At 35.1% G+C, this 22,309-nt stretch overlaps 2 protein-coding genes across 4 annotated transcripts in view; both read right to left on the bottom strand.

Annotated features, from left to right (window-relative positions):
* LOC142344630 (NADH dehydrogenase [ubiquinone] 1 beta subcomplex subunit 9-like) overlaps positions 1-22,309 on the bottom strand; it is a 412,587-nt gene that overhangs the window by 256,148 nt on the left and 134,130 nt on the right. The gene's annotated exons all lie outside the window — the stretch shown is intronic.
* Positions 19,932-22,309, bottom strand: part of LOC142344629 (serine/threonine-protein phosphatase 2A 55 kDa regulatory subunit B delta isoform-like) — a 136,508-nt gene continuing 134,130 nt past the window's right edge. The window contains exon 12 of the mRNA XM_075396438.1: positions 19,932-20,632. Within this exon, the coding sequence (XP_075252553.1) occupies positions 20,292-20,632 (341 nt within the window). The 3' untranslated portion in view covers positions 19,932-20,291. The remainder of the gene's footprint in view (positions 20,633-22,309) is intronic.

The raw sequence follows: 22,309 nt of genomic DNA, 5'->3' as shown, positions 1-22,309 counted from the left end.
ACAAACACACGCACGCACGCACGCACGCACGCACGCGCACACACACACACACACACTAACTCACACAAGCGCACACACACACGCACACACACACACACACATACACACATACATATTCACATACACACACGTACACACACACTCACACACACAAATACACATGCAAACAAACTCACAAAGACATACACTTACCCGCACACACAGACGCACGCACACTCATAGACATTCACAGACACACACACACAACCACTCAAACAAACACACACTTTTACATAGAAACACACATACGCAAACAAACACATACCCAAATACACATGCACCCAAATACACATACGCACATACATATACAGACACACTTACAGACATACACACACATATACACATACACACATTTACTTAGACACACACACACATACACATACACACACAAATACACATACACAAACATACACATTAACACACAGAGACCCACACACTCACAGACACAGATGTACACACTCATACACACACACACCTATACTCACTTACATAGACACACAAACAAACAAACATACACATATACACACATACACACACACGCACACGCACACACACATACACACACACGCGCGTGCGCGAACACACACACACCACACAAAATAATGTTATAACGGGAAGCTTGAAAATCTAGTTGCAGTTCATAGGAGTGCTCTTTATAGTCCAATTACTAACGCAAAAGAACCTGTCTGATTGTTTTGCCTTTTTGCCTAATTTACAATTTTCCTCTATAAATTGTAGTACTAAATTTTCCGATTGCCCTTAGGAACTCTAAGTTGTCTCTCAAAAAAGAATACTCTAGGATATTCCCGGATATTGTTTATGGGGTGTTCTGTCGACAATTGTTAGACTACAACTAATTCAATAGAAAATATTTTCATTAGTTTTTTTTATAAAAATAGTTTACCACCCAATTTTGCGCCCCTTTACAACCAAAGGTTGCCAACAGTCTTTTCCCAGAGTTCTACACGCATTTTTCCCCACTATAGGCAAATGTTCTCTTAAAACTTCTATTTAGTTTCTGATAATGTTTATTTCCTAATAAATCGTTTTTTTTGGATAATTTTCCCACAAAATTATACTCTTTGAACAAATCTATTAGGTATATTTTTCTCACCTGTTGCGACTAATTGCAATTCTTTACACTCCATATAACCCAACTTTGCGATAGCTCAATTTTCTCTATTTTGGATATTTACTATGCATTTCGATAGTATCTTGTGCATTTTACTTATTGTAAATTACCAAGAACAAATTGTGGCTCAAAACTGTTCCAACTAGTTAAATATGCTATGTAATGATCTATCTTTTGTGACTAGCTTTTAGCAATAAAAGATATTTTTTTGATTACTAGTTTAAATTTTTCTCTCTTTATTCTTAACTTTTTGTCCAAAGTCTGCTGGGTTTAATATCAAATTTGTTCAGTAATTTTTTGAGCATCAGATTTCCGAAATCTTCTAAAACTATAAAACAAGCAAATTTTATTTAAAGTAAGCTATTTTTCTTTAAAAAAACACTTTTGTTTGAACGCCTGTATTAATAAAGACAAATACATAGCTGAGATTTTGCAGTAGCTTACTTAACTGTCAGATGGTACAACTTACCCGTTATTCTGTGTAATCGGTTGAATTTTCTTTGCAATTTTTTAAAAATGAAAACATTACCCAAAAATTTTGAAAATTATGCAAAGAAATTTCTCAAGAGCTTACTTATTGAGATTTTTCTATTATTTTGAGACACTGTAAATTATTATCTAGTTAACGTGAGTTATGAAAACGTACGAAGTTTTGAGTGGCAGTTGCAGTGTTATATGCAATCTAACAAGAAAACATCTGAAAATAATTCAGAATCTCTGAAAACTAATAAAATAGAATTTTTGGCTTTTGTGTTTCAAGTGAAACAGTTTGGAGTTAAATTATTGTAGTGAGTATGATCAGTTTGTTTACTTTCTTTGTTTTTTTTTGTTTCTTATTTTTTCAGTTGAATAAATTTTTCCCCTACTTTTCTCCAAAAAATGCCATTTCTGTCTTATATTACGGTATTCATGATGGTGATTTGTTTTTTTGTCTCGTTGTGGATAATAAGATAAAGTTTCTGTTAGGTGTGGGTTGGTTATCAGAAGTTTTTCATCATTTTATTTTTAATTTTTGGAATTCATAACTTTTACAAAAATATTGACTTTTCTTTGTTGAAAAAAATTAATAAGAGGTCCTGTTGACTGGGTAAAAACTCTTTTGAAGAGTTTTGAGAAATTATCGGGTTTGAAGACATCAACACCATGAGCTTTTCAGCAATCACATCAATTAATAGTAAAAAGTTTAATTCTGTCGAATTCTTACAATATGGCTGTATTATTTGTCTTTTTATGGCTTAATAGCATATGCAAAGTGTTTCTTGTCTTGAACTTTTTTTAATGGTAGGCACCCCTTTGGTGTTAGGGACACTAGTAGAGAAACTTTAAAGCAAATTAGTCGATGATTTTAATTTTTCTACTACTTCGAGAAATTTTGTCACGCTGGTCTTTGCTTGAAATTAAATGTTCAAATAGTTGTATATCTGAAAGAAGACTTGCTCTTTGGTACAATTCGCTAGTATTCATCTATATTTAGGCCTTACTCGAAATAAAAGAAAAATCTAAATTTTTATAGATTTTTTTTACTATTTCCGAATTATTTATTCCTTTTCAACTGATTAGAACCTTAAAGCTGTTCTTTCTGATCAAAAGACTTCAATTTGGTTTCTTTGTACCCTTCAACGGGATTAGACAGATATTGCATAACTTTTATAAGCTATTTCTGTTTTTGTCTACACTCATTAAAGTTTGATCATGATTAGCTTCTCACCTAATAACCTGAAGTGCCATCTAAAAATCAAGTCTTTTAGCAAGTGTTTGACAATTCATACTCAGTTAAGTTACTAAATTTTTATTTGATTTATTAATGTTCGTGATCGACATAAAAAAAATTGAGCCTTCTATTACACAAAGGTGGCAGTAACTACACAGATTGTTACTGTTACTTTTTTGTTAAAAATGAGAAGTGGAAAGTTAAATTCCATCAACTCCAGCTCGCAATTTTGAGGCAAAACTTCAACCAGTAGCTAATACAACTCATTGAATTCATCAACATCATCATGCTCAACATTTAAACAAAATTTTGATCTATAATTTATATGGCCAACAATATTTGCTATTCATTTTTCAATCGACGCACAGAAGCATAATTTTAGCTGTTCTTTTTGTTCAAAAGACTGTAACAGATACAAAAACATATAAGCAGGCCAGGCATAATTATTTTTTCACGTGCGCATTTCTCTGTTCAAATTAGAGCATACTGATTTGTTGCAAAGATTTTTACGTATATCAACATGCTTGAAATTACTGGCAATAGTTCGTACTTTACTGAAACGAGAGAAAAACCACGGAAAAAGTACGTCAACTGGAGGTACAAATCACCGTCTGTTAGCCGGAGAAGACCCAATACCGCCACTGGAATAAGATTGGATCTCGAAAAAACTGCCGTCAAAGAACCGATTACTGATGTCTCAAAATCAGTCAAATTTGATCACGGTGATTTAGATCTAGTTACAGTGGACAAATTTTTTGGTTCAACAGAATCAAGCGAAGAGCGAACAAATCAACTATCAGATTCCGAAGATTTTGACTCAAGCATTAGAACATATCCACGGCAACTTTCCCGATTTGAAGAAAATTTGAAAGCTGCTGAAAATTGCCGTTCAAAATTGAATCGCAGTTCACTTAACTTAACGTGTGTCTCAAAACGTGCAAATGCTAAACACTCCGCAAGCAACAATTTAGAAGAAGAACAGCAACTGAAACTTGAACAAATAGACAAAGAATTGACTGAAATGAGGTTGAAGTTGAAATTTCTTCAACAGGAAGAGGAAAAACTACTTTTGGAAAACTCTCTCAAGCTGTCAAAAAGTGCAACATTTGATTCGAATAAATGGTACGAGTTGCGCAACCCTGACTTCTGCATGGGAGCTAGTAGAAACAACAAACTGCTCGCAAAGAATAAAAGTCAAAGGTCAATTGTAAACTACAAAAAAGACTTGCTCAAAATGTCGAAAACTTTTAAAGATTCAGATTATGAGTGATTTTTTCTGTCGTTTAATTTATCTCAGGTTGCGCATTATAATATAGGAGTGGGTTTCTCCATTGTGGTAGTAGTATCTCAATTGTGGTACGCAGATACAATCTGAACTTTGTTTTGTGATCACCATCACTTGCATAAAATTTGATTATTACTGACTAAGTTCATGTTCATACAAGTATGTCTCCCTCCAAATTTCGCACATTTCCACAACCACAATTCTCAATATCTGGTCTAAAATTCAGTCGTTCTCATTCTGTTCTCTTGCGATAGCAAATAGGTCTCAAAGAAGTAGCAATCAACCGTCAGATAGATAATTTGACAAATATGTTGCTTTCACGAAACAAATCCCATTCGTTTGATGTCACTTGGGCACAACGAATACACAAGATACAGAGGAAGTACCACATAGAGCATTCAGTGAGTAAAAAATCAGGACAATCTAGCCTAATTGTTGTGATAAACTTATTAAATAGCAATTTTGCTATTTGATAAGTAGTGTTTTAGTTTTCTTGCCGACGAACCGGAAATACCTTTTGGCAGCCCTGATAAAGGGATTTCAGAGTTCCGGTAAATGATTAAAGTATTCAGAAGCCTCATCTCGTCTGGTATATCTGATTTCACACTCAAAGTACCGGATAGGGCGGAAAAGTCTATTATCATAAGACCCGGTTAGGGCGGAAGAGGTCAAACAAAAAAATGGAATCTATCAGTACATTCAGAACGTGGACGCAACAGACAATGTGCCTTTTCTGTAATCAAAGTGTACAAAAATGCGAAGAGATAATCTGTTCAACGTGTAACAAAATTGCACATCAGTCATGCACAAGATTAAAAATGCCAATTAAGGGCCATGTACTTTGAAATTGTATGAAATGCGGTCCAAATTCAATGAAGACGCTCACAGCCATTCTCCTAAAACCGAACAATAAATTGTCGTCACTAGAAGAAATTCCGGACCAAGTCAGAACTCTGAAACACGAGATAAAGATGCTCAAACCTAAATACAGCGCCGTTCTGCAGAGAAATACACAAAATGAAAAGTTTTTTCAGCTGCATTCAGCAAGCCCGGAAGTGGAATTTTTGATATGGAAGTACCAAACTCTACGAAAATAAGAGTCTCTAAAACACCTTCAGAGACATATCAACAGCACCACTAGCTCAAAAAGACAAAAGCCATATGAGGAAGAGGAGAGAGTTATTACCGACGACTTGCCGTTTAGAAATAAGATGAAAATAAGAAAACAGAATTTTGGAACAAAGCAAAGTCAAAACGACTTCAATGGCATCAAGAAAAAACCATCGAGACGGCACATTTTTCTCGGGAAGCTCAACTCCAACTGCACGGAAGGCATTATCAGGAATTGGTGCAGTGAAGGTGGAGCGGAGGTACTACACTTGAAAGAAATTACCAAAGAAGGCTTTACATTGAAAAGCTTTCACATAGTTTTTCAAGAGGATGCACATGAGCTAATACAACTCGACACGTTCTGGCCCAGTAATGTCACACATGGGCGTTTCTACCATATTGAGGAGGCCACAAGTTGGCTTAGATCACTTCCGCCTGACTCCCCCAATGATCAATGACTCAACAACTTCTTCTGCGCTCTGCTTAAGGCGCGTTCCGTCAGAAATAAACTGGTCTTCTAGAAGACGAAATTCTATCAAATGGCTTTGATCTTTTCTTCATCAACGAAACTTGGATTTCTTACAATATTGATGAAAATTGGTTAATCAGACAAATTTATTCTAATGCTCTTTGCTTTGATCAATTCAGCTTCCCAAGAACTTATGGAAAAGGGGATGGACTAGCAATCATTTATAAAAAACAGCTCAACAATACGATAATGTCTCATGGTTGCTCACTATCGCTTGAACACGTGTGGCTTCAAGTTAAAACAACAGAAATAATTCTTATTTGTATACTGTACCGGCCACCTATCCCAAATACGGTTGAGTTTTGGAAATTTTTATATGAGAAAGTTTTGCCTAAGTCACTCGAGTTCAGAATCGTAGCAGTTGGCGACGTTAATCTGCCTCACAACAAGGCTCTTACCAGCTTCCTCGAAGAAACGTTTTTGACACAACTAGTGAATGAACCGACCCATCGGAGTGGAAATGTTCTTGACCTAATTCTAATTAACGATAATGAACGTGTCCCTGATTTCTGCCACTGAATTGAGCTTTTCGGATCGCAAACTTATCAATTTCAGATTATCCTCCCTATCCAAACCCAAAAATTGTGAACCAGCCAAAAGAAAAATCTGGAGAAAAACAGATTGGAGTGCTTTTAACAATGCAGTAGAATTACCTCTCTGTTTGAATCAACATATTCACTGCCCTAACGACTTAGCAAGTTTTTTACTCGACACATTTTCCGCGGCTGTATTGGAGGTCTCAAATGAAACGCGCAGTCTAAAACAAAAGATCTGCCAATTCTTTGACGAAGAGCTGGATTTTCTGAAATGATATCACCGGAAGAGAGAAAGGCTAAACCAGAAAAACCCCTCTATTGAAAATAAAACTGAATTTCAGCTATCTATTTCCAACTATAAGAAAATTTTTAGAAAAAAGTTCGGGTTTTTTGACAAAAACATAAACCAAAACTTGAATCTTCGATCAAAAATTCTCAAATTTCAGTCAGCTCTTGGGCGTTTCCCCTGAACAAAAACTTCCTAAGAAATGGAGTTCACAATCAAAAATAGCAGAGGAGTTTAGGATTTACTTCACAAACGAAATTGTTGACCTTAGAAACTCATTACCCAATCCCACCAAAACAAAAATGACTGATTTTTCAGTGTCCAGTCATATCTTTCATTTTTCTCCCTTAAAAAAATATAAGCTGATAGATACCCACAAATAAAAGAAGGCGCACTTAAGAATCTATCAAACAGCTACTGTGATCTGGATCCAATTCCCGCATCGGTTGCAAAACAAACTTTTCATCTCTGGTTTAATCATCTTATTAACCTTGCTAATAGCAGCTTCGAACAAGGCGTCAACCCTGATGTTTTCAAAGTAGCAACCATAAAACCAAAGCTTAAAAAAGTTTTGCTTGACCCAGAGGTAGACAAAAATTATCGACCTCTTGCAAACACCATATTTTTCTCGAAACAGCTAGAACGACTAGCCACCGATGAACTCAAACGGTATCTTGAAGAAAATAAACTGCTTGACGTCAAACAGTCTGCTTACAGAACCGATCACTCTACTGAAATTTGTATACTCAAAACCGTTAATGATGTTTTAACTGATCTGAGTTTAGACAAGAAAAATCTCAATATTGGCTTAGACCTTTCAGCAGCTTTCGACACAATTGACTATAATATTTTTGCTGACATATTAGAAAAAGGCTTTAGAATCACAGGGAATTGCAAAAAATGGATAATGTCGTAATTAAGTACAAGAAAGCAGAAAGTACAAATTGGCAACAAGTTTTCTTTTGATTCTGATGTTAATTGCGGAGTTCCCCATGGTTCAATCCTGGGACCTCTACTGTTTAACATGAATATAACACAAATTGGCGACTTCATGCGACAAAATGAGCTGAATTATGAGATATACGCCAACGACCCGCTAATTTTATCTAATTCGAGCCACACTAACATAAATTCACAAATTAATAACATATATACTGAGTTGCCTAACCTTTTTCAAGTGCTCCATAAGATGAAGTTTAAAGTCAACGCCGAGAAAACAGAAATAAAGCTAATTTCGTCAAGAAAACGAAAACTCCAAATCAATGAGATTCAACTAGCGGGAGAATTGTTAACCTTGAAACCGCAAATAATATCCTTGGGAGTAATTCTCGATCAGCACCTAAGCCTGCCGGCCCATGTCAATTCAGTTACTCGTTTCTGTTATAATGAACTTCGCAAACTCTACAAAATAAAGCACTACATCACTTTGGACACCAGAAAAGTTGCAGTGCAGAAACTTATTATTTCACGTCTTGATTTTTGCAATTCCCTTTTGTCAGGTATCAGTAAAATGGACCTTGTGAAGCTGCAAAGAGTGTAAAATGCTGCCTGCCGGTTCTTTTTTTGTTGTATAAATATGAGTCGTGTAAAGATTTCATGTTTAACTTGCACTGGCTGCCCGTTGAAAAGCGCATTGACTTTAAAATTTTAATCTTTGTTCACAAAATAATACGTAACTGTCCTGCTCCAGAGTACATTTGAAGTCCTATTACACTGCAGCCTAAAAATCATTCCTAACGATCAGTTAATTTGTGGAAAGCTGTTCCTGTCAGGTCTAAAAACTCACATGGTGATAGAGCATTTAGTATTCGCGGTCTCAAATTATGGAACAACTTACCAATTAGTTTGAGGAAAATTTGCAATCACTATATGTTCAGGAGAGAATTGAAGAGTTTTTTTTCACAAGGTATTATCAGACTGCTTTCAGAGGTTGATATGGATACCACCAATTTTCGAAAATCTCACATCAATACCATCAAGAGATACCTCATTCTCAGAGGTTGCCCTTTACAGTGTTTCAATAACCTTTCCGAAGAATTGTAGTCAACAAGAATGAACCGCGTGAAAAGACCTCTTACATACTCGGTTCGTCTTTAGTCTTTGGTGTCTTTGTAAAAAAACTGCGTGACCATTTCTTGTCCAGGAGGAAGTATCTCGACTATGTGCTGTGATAGCATTTTTAAGGAGCTCTTAAACAGGAAGGTACAATTTGTAATCTTGGCCGGCACTAATAACCTGTATGATAAGAACAACAAACGGTTAATGGGTCCAGTAGAAACATCGATTGAAATGTACTTTTTGGTGCAAAAATTGAAGTTTCGTTCTATTAAAGTGGCAATAATGGAGCTAATTGATCGAAAAGGCAACACAGAAACTGTCAGGAGGCTGAACAATTGTTATAGAGATGTTGCAAGAAAGTAGAATGTTCCTTTTGTCAATTTGAAATGTTTGAATCCGAAAAGCATCTTTGTAATGAAGGACTTTACCCAAACCCCACTGATATCAGAGAACTGGCCTCTGACTTTCGACGCGCGATCAAACACACAGAACTTTTTTATTCAAGGAGACGTTAATGTGCCCGGTTAGTGCTGAAGTTTTTTTATTTCAAATATTTTTTATCTGAATCAATTGATGGATTTACAGCAAAGTACTCGGTCAGATTTGAAGATCGACAAATCAAGTCGTATTCTGGACGTATTCTTTTGGAAAAAATGCCCGGTTAGGGTTGAAGATATTCTACAGATTCCAATACCTTTTATCTGAATGAATAAATGGATTTGCAGCAAAGTACTCGGTTAGAGTTGAAGATCGACAAATCAAGAGCGTGTTCTGAACGTATTCTTTTGAAAAAAAAATGCCCGGTTAGGGCTAAAGATACTCTACAGATGCTATGTGCCACCACCTTTGTGTAAAGAAAGGTTGGATAAAAAAGACTGGACAATTACAATCTCTATTAGGTAAAAAAAGCTTTTCAGTGAGAGTCAAGAAATTTGCCTTCCAATTTTCAATATAAGTAAAAATAGTCAAGAACAGTAAAAACTTTAATAAACTTCGAAATTGAAGCTTACCTTAATAATTTCCGCTTCAAGCTATCTTCTGGTATAAACAATCTTCTCAAGCGAACAACAATGAACCTATGAGTTATATAAGAGCGCATTTTGTGAGAAACCTTAAGTCCTTATGCTGTCCAAACTCATACAAGGATTTCCGTAGAATACAGATATTCGGTAAACCTTTAAAAACCTTTTTGTAACACGGATGTTGAAACGTTCTTATAAAGATCAGACATAGATCATTAAATTGTTATTTTTTAAGATTACAATTGCACCATTGATTTTGGCATTTTTTGTTGCTTGGTGGCATTGAAAACAAAAATTTCCTTGAAAGCGGCATTTTAAGCCAATATAAAGACAAAACGAAAGCCTGAAAACTCAAGATCAACTCATTCCAAATTTTCTTAAATAATTTTCAAATTAGTTTAGAGATTTCGAAGCAGCAACTTTTTGATGAACATAACGAATTAGAAACTCGGTCAAGGTAAAAAAAAACTTTGCAACAATTTGCTAAATTTTAGAACAAACCAGCTCTAGTTCTGACGATTTTAATGCCACAACTGCCATACATAGGTTAATGTTTCCTAAGCCTCAGCTACTGCAGTTGGAGGTGTTGCTTACAACTGACTGGCGAGCAGTTATTTTTTTAGTCGCTTGATGGAACTTAAGGAGGTCGCTAGCTAGTCTTGACTGAGAGAAAAGTGTCGAAAATGAAGTTGCATTAGGGAGTATGCATTGAGGTAAAATTAGAGCGGAGGTAGTGAGCAAGCGGGTGGGTGGCAGTGGGGTGCGGCGTGAGGTCATCAATCTTGTTGGTTTGAAGAGTACTACTCAGCAATTCAATGCCTCCGAGCGTTACCTGTCTTTCCGCTTTTTCAGGAAGAAATTTCAAATTTTCAGACAGAAAACCGGTGGTTAATAAAATGAATTCAATTAAACAGGACTAAAATAATTGCTGCAAAATTCATCTGGGAGCAATTGGAAATATTCCATTCAGAAAAAACCACAACTATTTATTTTTCGAACACAAGCGGAATGATTTAGTTCAAATTTTGCATTTGGAATATAACTTAACGTCAGTACACGTAAAATTTTGTATTTTTCCGTTTGTCTGCCGCAGCTTAATGAGTGCACCTTATTTGCACCCCCGCACATACCTGTCCTATTTTAATATGATTTACCATGCAATGCCAAGTGCTCTGTAATTGAGATGCATATCGTAGAAGATCCTAAAATTGTTTTCTGGATTCTGGTGATACAAAATATCGTTTGTTTATTTTAACGGGGAAAACAGTTTATTATTGGAGAGATAAAAAACACAGTCGATTAAGCATTTTTGCCATTTTGCTTCAAATGCAGTATTACAATTTTTTAGTATAGATATCTACAAACTGCTCGTTTTGGGGTATCAAAAATTTATTACTAAAACATGTTCAAATAAATAGAAAATGGGTTGATTTACCGTTTTTGTCTAGAAAAAAAAAGAAAACGTTCTTGCATTTTAGCCAGATTGCCAATTAAATTTTACACACGTAAGGCAAATTGCCGGAAAATAGCGCCAGCTAGTACTTGCTCTAATGAACTTTGAAAACCTAATGCTTTTTTGACTTTGCTTTAATGACCGGCATTTATCAGTTTCTCCAGTTTCTTTCATTTTTGCGCTTTTGAAATTGCCGTTTACACTAGATTGCGCATCTTAACGACTGAAAAATCCTAAAATTCATTCAGTTGAAAACTTGATTGAAGAAAGTCAGAGGTCAAGAGTGAAAGTTGGTGACATATGTATAACGAATAACGTGATCAAAAGGTCAAACTAATTAAAAATATATAGCCGGCAGACTCTGGAACCAAACCGAAGTAGATGTTCACTTGCGCCCAAACCAGCTGCTCTCTAAGCATAATTGACTTCTACTAAATTACACTAATTATTTTGATATAACAGAGAAATGCCAATTTAATGAGAAATGCCAAATCTAATAACCAGAACTGATGAAATATCTGAAAACTATCTTCACAGGTTGCGACTCCAAAACAACTATTGGCAAAACAATGCACAATAAAAATTTTATTTTCAAAAATCAATTACGAACTGATAGAGAAAACGAAACAAACGTTATTTTTTGAGAAAACCGAGGAAATGGAAGAAAATTACTTTTTTTGGAAGAAAAAAATCTTTCCGCAGACATACTTAACATTAAAAAACAGAAACCTTGAAAAAGAACTAAAAAATTACAATTATGATCAAATAATTGAGTGAAAACAGCCACGCATAACAAGAAAGTATCAATTCTTGGTAGCATTAACTCACGAAAAGCTCTAGAAAAAGTCTGTTTAACATGAATATAACACAAATTGGCGACTTCATGCGACAAAATGAGCTGAATTATGAGATATACGCCAACGGCCCGCTAATTTTATCTAATTCGAGCCACACTATCATAAATTTACAAATCAATAACATATATACTGAGTTGTCTAATCTTTTTCAAGTGCTCCATAAGATGAAGTTTAAAGTCAACGCCGAGAAAACAGAAATAAAGCTAATTTCGTCAAGAAAACGAAAACTCCAAATCAATGAGATTCAACTAGCGGGAGAATTGTTAAACTTGAAACCGCAAATAATATCCTTGGGAGTAATTGTCGATCAGCACCTAAGCCTGCCGGCCCATGTCAATTCAGTTACTCGTTTCTGTTATAATGAACTTCGTAAACTCTACAAAATAAAGCACTATATCACTTTGGACACCAGAAAAGTTGCAGTGCAGAACCTTATTATTTCACGCCTTGATTTTTGCAATTCCCTTTTGTCAGGTATTAGTAAAATGGACATTGTGAAGCTGCAAAGAGTGTAAAATGCTGCCTGCCGGTTCATTTTTTTGTTGTATAAATACGAGTCGTGTAAAGATTTCATGTTTAACTTGCACTGGCTGCCCGTTGAAAAGCGCATTGACTTTAAAATTTTAATCTTTGTTCACAAAATAATACATAACTGTCCTGCTCCAGAGTACATTTGAAGTCTTATTACACTGCAGCCTAAAAATCATTCCTAACGATCAGTTAATTTGTGGAAAGCTGTTCCTGTCAGGTCTAAAAACTCATATGGTGATAGAGCATTTAGTATTCGCGGTCACAAATTATGGAACAACTTACCAATTAGTTTGAGGAAAATTTGCAATCACTATATGTTCAGGAGAGAAATGAAGAGTTTCTTTTTCACAAGGTATTATCAGACTGCTTTCAGAGGTTGATATGGATACCACCAATTTTCGAAATCTCACATCAATACCATCAAGAGATACCTCATTCTCAGAGGTTGCCATTTACAGTGTTTCAATAACCTTTCCGAAGAATTGTAGTCAACAAGAATGAACCGCATGAAAAGACGTCTTACATACTCGGTTCGTCTTTAGTCTTTGGTGTCTTTGTAAAAAAAACTGCGTGACCATTTCTTGTCCAGGAGAAAGTATCTCGACTATGTGCTGTGATAGCATTTTTAAGGCGCTCTTAAACAGGAAAGTACAATTTGTAATCTTGGCCGGCACTAATAACCTGTATGATAAGAACAACAAACGGTTAATGGGTCCAGTAGAAACATCGATTGAAATGTACTTTTTGGTGCAAAAATTGAAGTTTCATTCTATTAAAGTGGCAATAATGGAGCTAATTGATCAAAAAGGCAACACAGAAACTGTCAGGAGGCTGAACAATTGTTATAGAGATGTTGCAAGAGAGTAGAATGTTCCTTTTGTCAATTTGAAATGTTCGAAGCCGAAAAGCATCTATGTAATGAAGGACTTTACCCAAACCCGATTGATATCAGAGAACTAGCCTCTGACTTTCGACGCGCGATCAAACACACAGAACTTTTTTATTCAAGGAGACGTTAATGTGCACGGTTAGTGCTGAAGCTATTTTATTTCAAATATTTTTTATCTGTATCAATTGATGGATTTACAGCAAAGTACTCGGTCAGATTTGAAGATCAACAAATCAAGTCGTATTCTGGACGTATTCTTTTGGAAAAAATGCCCGGTTAGGGTTGAAAATATTCTACAGATTCCAATATTTTTTATCTGAATGGATAAATGGATTTGCAGCAAAGTACTCGGTTAGAGTTGAAGATCGACAAATCAAGAGCGTGTTCTGAACGTATTCTTTTGAAAAAAAATGCCCGGTTAGGGCTAAAGATACTCTACAGATGCTATGTGCCACCACCTTTGTGTAAAGAAAGGTTGGATAAAGAAAGACTGGACAATTACAATCTCTATTAGGTAAAAAAGCTTTTGAGTGAGAGTCAAGAAATTTGCCTTCCAATTTTCAATATGAGTAAAAATAGTCAAGAACAGTAAAAACTTTAATAAACTTCGAATTTGAAGCTTACCTTAATAATTTCCGCTTCAAGCTATCTTCTGGTATAAACAATCTTCTCAAGCGAACAACAATGAACCTATGAGTTATATAAGAGCGCATTTTGTGAGAAACCTAAAGTCCTTATGCTGTCCAAACTCATACAGGGATTTCCGTAGAAAACAGATATTTGGTAAATATTTAAAAACCTTTTTGTAACACGGATGTTGAAACGTTCTTATAAAGATCAGACATAGATCATTAAATTGTTATTTTTTAAGATTACAATTGCACCATTGATTTTGGCATTTTTTGTTGCTTGGTGGCATTGAAAACAAAAATTTCCTTGAAAGCGGCATTTTAAGCCAATATAAAGACAAAACGAAAGCCTGAAAACTCAAGATCAACTCATTCCAAATTTTCTTAAATAATTTTCAAATTAATTTAGAGATTTCGAAGCAGCAACTTTTTGATGAACATAACGAATTAGAAACTCGGTCAAGGTAAAAAAAACTTTGCAACAATTTGCTAAATTTTAGAACAAACCAGCTCTAGTTCTTATGATTTTAATGCCACAACTGCCATACATAGGTTAATGTTTCCTAAACCTCAGCTACTGAAGTTGGAGGTGTTGCTTACAACTGACTGGCGAGCAGTTATTTTTTTAGTCGCTCGATGGAACTTAAGGAGGTCGCTAGCTAGTCTTGACTGAGAGAAAAGAGTCGAAAATGAAGTTGCATTAGGGAGTATGCATTGAGGTAAAATTAGAGCGGAGGTAGTGAGCAAGCGGGTGGGTGGCAGTGGGGTGCGGCGTGAGGTCATCAATCTTGTTGGTTTGATGAGTACTACTCAGCGATTTAATGCCTCCGAGCGTTACCTGTCTTTCCGCTTTTTCAGGAAGAAATTTCAAATTTTCAGACAGAAAACCGGTGGTTAATAGAATGAATTCAATTAAACAGGACTAAAATAATTGCTGCAAAATTCATCTGGGAGCAATTGGAAATATTCCATTCAGAAAAAGACCACAATTATTTGTTTTTCGAACACAAGCGGAATGATTTAGTTCAAATTTTGCATTTGGAATACAACTTAACGTCAGTACACGTAAAATTTTGTATTTTTCCGTTTGTCTGCCGCAGCTTAATGAGTGCGCCTTATTTGCACCCCCGCACATACCTGTCCTATTTTAATATGATTTACCATGCAATGCCAAGTGCTCTGTAATTGAGATGCATATCGTAGACGATCCTAAAATTGTTTTCTGGATTCTGGTGATACAAAATATCGTTTGTTTATTTTAACGGGGAAAACAGTTTATTATTGGAGAGATAAAAAACACAGTCGAATAAGCATTTTTGCCATTTGGCATCAAATGCAGTATTACAATTTTTTAGTATAGATATCTACAAGCTGCTCGTTTTGGGGTATCAAAAATTTATTACTAAAATATGTTCAAATAAATAGAAAATGGGTTGATTTACCGTTTTTGTCTAGAAAAAAAATGAAAACGTTCTTGCATTTTAGCCAGATTGGCAATTAAATTGACAATTAAATTTTACGCACGTAAGGCAAATTGCCGGATAATAGCGCCAGCTAGTACTCGCTCTAATGAACTTTGAAAACCTAATGCACTTTTGACTTTGCTTTAATGACCGGCCTTTATCAGTTTCTCCAGTTTCTTTCAATTTTGCGCTTTTGACCTTGCCGTTTGCACTAGATTGCGCATCTCAACGACTGAAAAATCCTAAAATTCATTCAGTTGAAAACTTGATTGAAGAAAGTCAGAGGTCAAGAGTGAAAGTTGGTGACATATGTATAACGAATAACGTGATCAAAAAGTCAAACTAATTAAAAATATATAGCCTTAAGACTCTGGAACCAAACCGAAGTAGATGTTCACTTGCGCCCAAACCAGCTGCTCTCTACTAGCATAATTGACTTCTACTAAATTACACTAATTATTTGATATAACAGTAAATTTAATGAGAAATGCCAAATCTAATAACCAGAACTGATGAAATATGTGAAAACTATCTTCACGGGTTGCGACTCCAAAACAACTATTGGCAAAACAATGCACAATAAAAATTTTATTTTCAAAAATCAATTACGAACTGATAGAGAAAACGAAACAAACGTTATTTTGTGAGAAAACCGAGGAAATGGAAGAAAATTACTTTTTTTGGAAGAAAAAAATCTTTCCGCAGACATACTTAACATTAAAAAACAGAAACCTTAAAAAAGAACTAAAAAATTACAATTATGATCAAATAATTGAGTAAAAACAGCCACGTATAACAAGAAAGTATCAATTCTTGGTAGCATTAACTCACAAAAAGCTCTAGATTAAATAGTGAACAAGCAAAACCATTGCAAAAAAAAACAAAATCAGAAGATACAGGCAAATAAATTTTTAAAAAAGAGGAAAACAGGTAGAAATTCGATTAAATTTACTTCGTTTGCTTTAATGAACATACCTCATAACATCAATCATCAATTAAAATGAAAGATCACAGAAACCATTAACAAAAATATATAAATCAGAAAACTCCCAAAATTGATAGTTTTCCAAAATTTGCCTAGAGTTAAAACTGATTAAAAAATCTTTGAAAAAGCAGCATGCAAAAAAAATAGCTCTCCCTTAGCGCAGAACTTCTTCACACCTACTTTTCTCTCTCTCAAAATGATGCCTGAATAAGAATCACTATGCATTTATTCAGCAGATTAACATAGTTCTTTTCACTTTTGCAATTAGACTACCTCTAAAGCACATTTTCACAAACACTCACAAAAAAATTTCTTTTGAAACTCCAAAAGGATCGTCTATAATAGATTGTCTAGGAAAATTTAATTGTGTTCTACAAAAGAATACCAAAAATGGGAAAACATTACCAAAGATACATCTCAAAAAGGGAGAAAAACCGAGCAAAAAGAGAATTTAGACAAATTCTAAACATCCTGTTAAAGGTTTCTACCTCCCTTCAAGTTAAAAAGAAGCCTTAATACCTCCCTTCAACTAAAAAAAACTTTAATTCATATAAACGACGTCAAAAGGCCACAAAAACCAACGTAAACTAATTTCAACCAAATAATTACCCGAGACACAAAGCATGGAACATTACAAAATCCGCAAAAAATCTAAAACGGCGAAATCGAAAAAATATCTCAAGATTCCATATAAAACTATTTGAGATGGCCAAAAATGCTCGCAATCGTACAGTTGCTTGTTAATATGGTTTAAAACTACTTTATCTGAAGAAGTGAAACAAAAACCTACCTTTCTCGTTCTCAAAAATGCGGGCATGCTAAAAAAATCGCCTCTTCAATTTTCTCAGCCATTTGACCTTAACACCTGTTTTCACGTACGGAATTCTTTTACCTCCTGTTTTAAATTCATTCCAAAAAAATTATCGATCAAAAAAGACGCTCCACAGTATCAGAGTAATATGATACTATAAACTACTCTCATTGCTACAGTTCATGACCTGAAAGTTGAATCAAATTAAAAAGTGGAGCAGAATTTTATGGTTTCCTATGAACTGCTATCTATCAAACAAAACAGCAATGCTCAGACTCTTGAAACTGATGAAAATTGTTCTAGAAATCATTACAAATGTCCGATGTAAAAGGCAGCTAATTAGAGCTAAAAAAATTTTGCTTCGAATGTTTTCAAACCATCTCGCTAAATAAAACACAAGAGCCGGTTTGAGCTCCTGGAGACTCAATGCAAAGTTTTTCTCATTCTACTTTTAGAAAAAAGAGTGTCTCGGAAGTATTGTTAAAAATACTGTAATAAGAAAATATGATAAATCGAATCAAACTTCATAATATAAGTTAAGCTGGATCTATAAATTAAGACGAATTATTGCTCATACACATCAATGTCAGTGCCAAACAAGTCTCAATTTCTACTTGTACTACTTTACTGCATAGAGAGAGGGGGATAATGAGACAGAATAGAACATTTAGTCACTCAAATACTATCTGATCAGTCCCTCCATGCTCAAGTCGGATCATTTGCTATTTAGTACATCAATTCACATTTAATGGATGCAGATTCTTTCGAGGTCAATAAATTCTTTACAGTTAGTTTAGCTGCACAATTAAAGCATTTTGTTTGGTCGTATTAGGTTGGAGTTACTCGGAGACATTAAATTTAGTAACCAATTTTAACTAGCCTCTCTCTTTACTACCCCACCCAGGCCCCCGCAGATTACCTAACCCCTTTAAAAGCGCTTTCACCGATTGCCTCTAATTTTATTTTGAATTTCTCATGATGTGAGACCTGGTGGTTGTTTTGATCACATCCAAACCTTAATAAAATTGAGATCAATGGTTTCAGTCGATACTTCAAAACTGCATGAGAAATGCTCTTTAGCCGTTCACGGCTATCATCAAATAATTACCGGTACCGTATTGAGAGATAGAACTAGATTGATCTGAGCGATGATTCGAAATCAGTTCAGAGCGAAGGTCTCAGTTCAAATTGAGATCGAGGTTTGGCGAGTGGTGTAGCAATAGTAGTAGTAGTAGTAGTAGTAGTAACAGTAGATTTAGTAGTTGAATATTATACTTATCATTTGGTGAATGAGCGAATGAATAGTTGTTGGCAAATGTCAGAGGTCAACAGCACCGTGAAGGTCACAAAAGAGAAAAGATTCACAATTGGCAATTGATGAGGTGGTGGAAAAAAAGGACAAACAGCAACAAGTAACTCAATTTAATTTATTTATCATCATTTCATCATCACTTCAGATGCTTGTACCTTTACTATCATTTTCAAGTAGTATGCACAATTGATAGATAATAAGCAATAAACAATGTCTTTTAGGGACCTGCAGTATTGGAATTTAATGCAGGCAATTGCGCAAAAATTTTGGACAATCATTCTATTTCTACAAATTAGCTAATGTCAAAATAATCCTTTAAAATTGGTTCTTCCCTCGCCGATTCATTTAAACCCGTATCTTAAAACCATATTATTTCACCCCACCTTTCTTTCCAACCAAAAAACCCTTTTCCATAACTCTACATATCCCTTATTTCTGGTGTTAATATTGAAACACTACCCACACCAAGCATATTCTTAAATTTTAATGTTCAACGTACCAATTAAATTAAGAAACAAAATGGGGTGAAATGATAGAGGGATGAAATCACTTTGAAACGTGCATTCCAATTATGGTAAATTTGTAACTGAAATTTTTGCAATTTTTCAATCGATGCTCTTAATAGACATTAGCTAATCCGTCTGCATTAGAGAATTTTGTGAATGGCAAAAAGAAGATCGAAATAGAAAATCGAATGAAAATGAAAGAGAAAAAAAACGAAACAATGATGGCAACGTATAAAGGTAGATACTAATAATTTACTCGCAAGAAGTGTTGAAACCAACCAGAAGAGAAGTTGATTGATCGAATAGTGGCAAAAGTAATTAAGACACTTTGCATCAAGGTAGCAGACCAAACAAAGAAGGTGGTGATGGTGGTATTTCAGCCAAAAGTAAAGCGTTCACTTTCGTGTATGGATAAAACAACTGAGCTGTTTCATAACAGGTTGAACCCCAAGGAAACCCTGCTTATCTCACCTTTCCAATTAAGCCAAATATGGGTGTTAGCGTGAGAAACTTCAGAAGCAACATTGTGCATCAAAACTCCGCGTTTAACTCGTTGGGTATTGAAAACACTCTCATCCGAAAGTTTAGAAATTTCAGATTTTCTTCGAATTAGGAATATGCCACAGGTGAGATACAACTATAACTATTTGATTGTTAACTATCAGTGTCACTTTAACGTAATTAGATTGTTCAGTTTTTTCTAATTACCAACATTTAAGCGTACTGTAAACTGATTACAGATTTTTCTGCACGAAAATCACATTCCAGTGTGTTCACTGAGACTAAAGACCCAATTTAGACAAAGGAGGAAAGAAACAGCTCGTGCTTTTCTTCGGGCTTTCATTAACATATATAAGAATGTGTCTCCCCTATTTCTTTGCAACACAGAAATTACATTTTATGACAATGGTAACATTTCATGAGTGGGATGATTGACACTGTGTTCTCATTGTTATAAAATAACATTAAATTTAGCATTCTGTTTTAATCAATATGTCGATGGTGACTGCGTTGATGGTACTGTACTGTATTCTTAAAATAGCACAGTATCAACAGTTCGATATTCTAATTGGGGTGTTGGTAATGACTTCTTGGATTCCTGAAAAATTGGGCGGGCGTGTCAGCACTCACAATCCGGATTCTGGTCTCATAAATTATGATGATCTCCGGATCCGTCTTCGCGGCTGTGCTGACTGCCACTGCCAGTACTACTAGCATCCTGGGAGTTTGGCGTTGTAGTAAGGCCTCGGAATAGAACATTGTTGTTGGTGCCATAAGGGACTCCGCTAATTGCGCCACTTTCGCGGTGTTCAGAAGAGTGGGAGTTGATGCTGCTGCTGTCTGGCTTGTGCTCACTGAGCGTACTGTTCATAGATACAACGGTGGCGTTTGAGATATTTGAGGTATCTAGGGCTTCGTGGATTGTAGTGTTGTGCTCCCGCGAATGTTCTCGTGGCACTGGCATATCCGGAATTTCTCGCTCCAGACCTGCAAAGTCAATTTCCAATATAACCTCATTAAGTAGAAGCCCAGCTGCTGTGCCTCCAAAAAACAACTAATTTAATATTTTCAATTTAGTCATTGCACGTAATAGTAGACAAATTTAGTTTGCAGAATGAAGAGTCAACACGGCTAGAAAATAGCCAGGATTGATACCCAAGATCCGGATTGTGATTTAAAGAAGCAAAGAAAACGAAATAAGATTGATTGTTTTATTAGGAAACCAGATATAAGAAACCAGCAATCACAGCTACGTGCTGTTTTGATCGGATTAGGCTTAAAGACGGAAACAATGCAATCTAACTTCGTTGGATTGTAAAAACAGAAAGAGGAACGCAATAATAACCGGCTTAGAAGATAATGCGGCGGTTAATAATACCATTATACGAAAGGTCTTTCATATAATTAGGAAAAATCAGATCCTCTAATTATTGAAGGCTGCGCGCAATAAAGAAAGGATCTTTAGTGCAAAACTGGTCTTTTCTGTTTACAACCTTCCAGATTAGTGGATATACTTGCACAGATTAGTGGAGTAAATATCCTATACTTGCACAAGGATATACTATGCAATCCTACAAATTTTGTAGCTAAGTGCGAATAACGTATTATGGGTAGACCAACACCCAAAAACTCTAAAATTTCTAATAGACAAAGCTTAAACAAAGTCAGTACCTATCGACAATTCGATCAATCTGAAACAATTGCTATCATAAAAATTGGAAAAAACGTTGGAACTTCTCCATTTTTTAGGCAATTCCAGACTAACATTTGTATCATTTTATCAGTTAATGAATGTAGAATGCAAAACAAAAACAAAATCCAAAAACTCGCGCTTCGAAAAAACAAATTGGGCTCAGAAAAATTTTCTTGGCTACTCCGGTCACGGCTTTGGTTGCTTCTACCTCATTTCGCAAATATTTATGGCCATTTCATTCAGAGTTAGAAGAGTTAAAAAAGTTAAAACGTGTCTGCATATTGTGTGCAAATAGCCGCATCATTCTGAGGGTTAAATTGAGCATTCGCCTCGCTAACAAATAAATGAAAAAGAACATAGGGGAGCAGTCTTTTAAAAAGATGTGACGTTCACAAATAATATCTAAGTTAAGGCTTTGATAAGGGTAGAAACAAATAGAACTTGCGAAGGAAATTTGAGAGCATTCATCCAAAATCAATGTCTGAGTCTTTTGGTCATGAGCAAAAAAATTGAAGACATGGACGACCAAAAATCTTACATATTAGTACACATTTCTCTCTAAGTTATTGACAATTCATGTTGGTTTATTTTCATTTTAAAGCTGCAGCTGTATCCTGCTAAAAACTTGTTATTAATTAACTTTTAGCAACAAGCTAACAGCTTTGAAGACCACATAACAAATCTGTGTTTTCATATTTATTTGCGACTTTTTGACAATCTTGTTTTCGACTGTTACTTTTTGAGGATAACAGCGTTGTCATTTATCTTTCAATCAAATGAGTTTTCCCTTACATTGTATCTATTCATTTTTATCTACTCTAAAACTGTATTATGAATATATTAAAAAAAAACCATTCATGGCAAAAACTTCGTGAATTTCAGCACGTTTTCAACGGAAGGAAAAAAAGTTTTGCAAATTTGAGGAATAGTAAATATGCTATAAATTTTTAGATAAATGTCAGCGGATGAAA

This window comes from Convolutriloba macropyga, chromosome 8, assembly GCF_964194025.1.
Source record: "Convolutriloba macropyga chromosome 8, txConMacr16.3, whole genome shotgun sequence".
NCBI classification, from domain to species: domain Eukaryota; kingdom Metazoa; phylum Xenacoelomorpha; order Acoela; family Convolutidae; genus Convolutriloba; species Convolutriloba macropyga.
The sequence above is the reverse complement of the archived record's forward strand: the minus strand, read 5'-3'. Positions and strand labels throughout refer to the sequence as shown.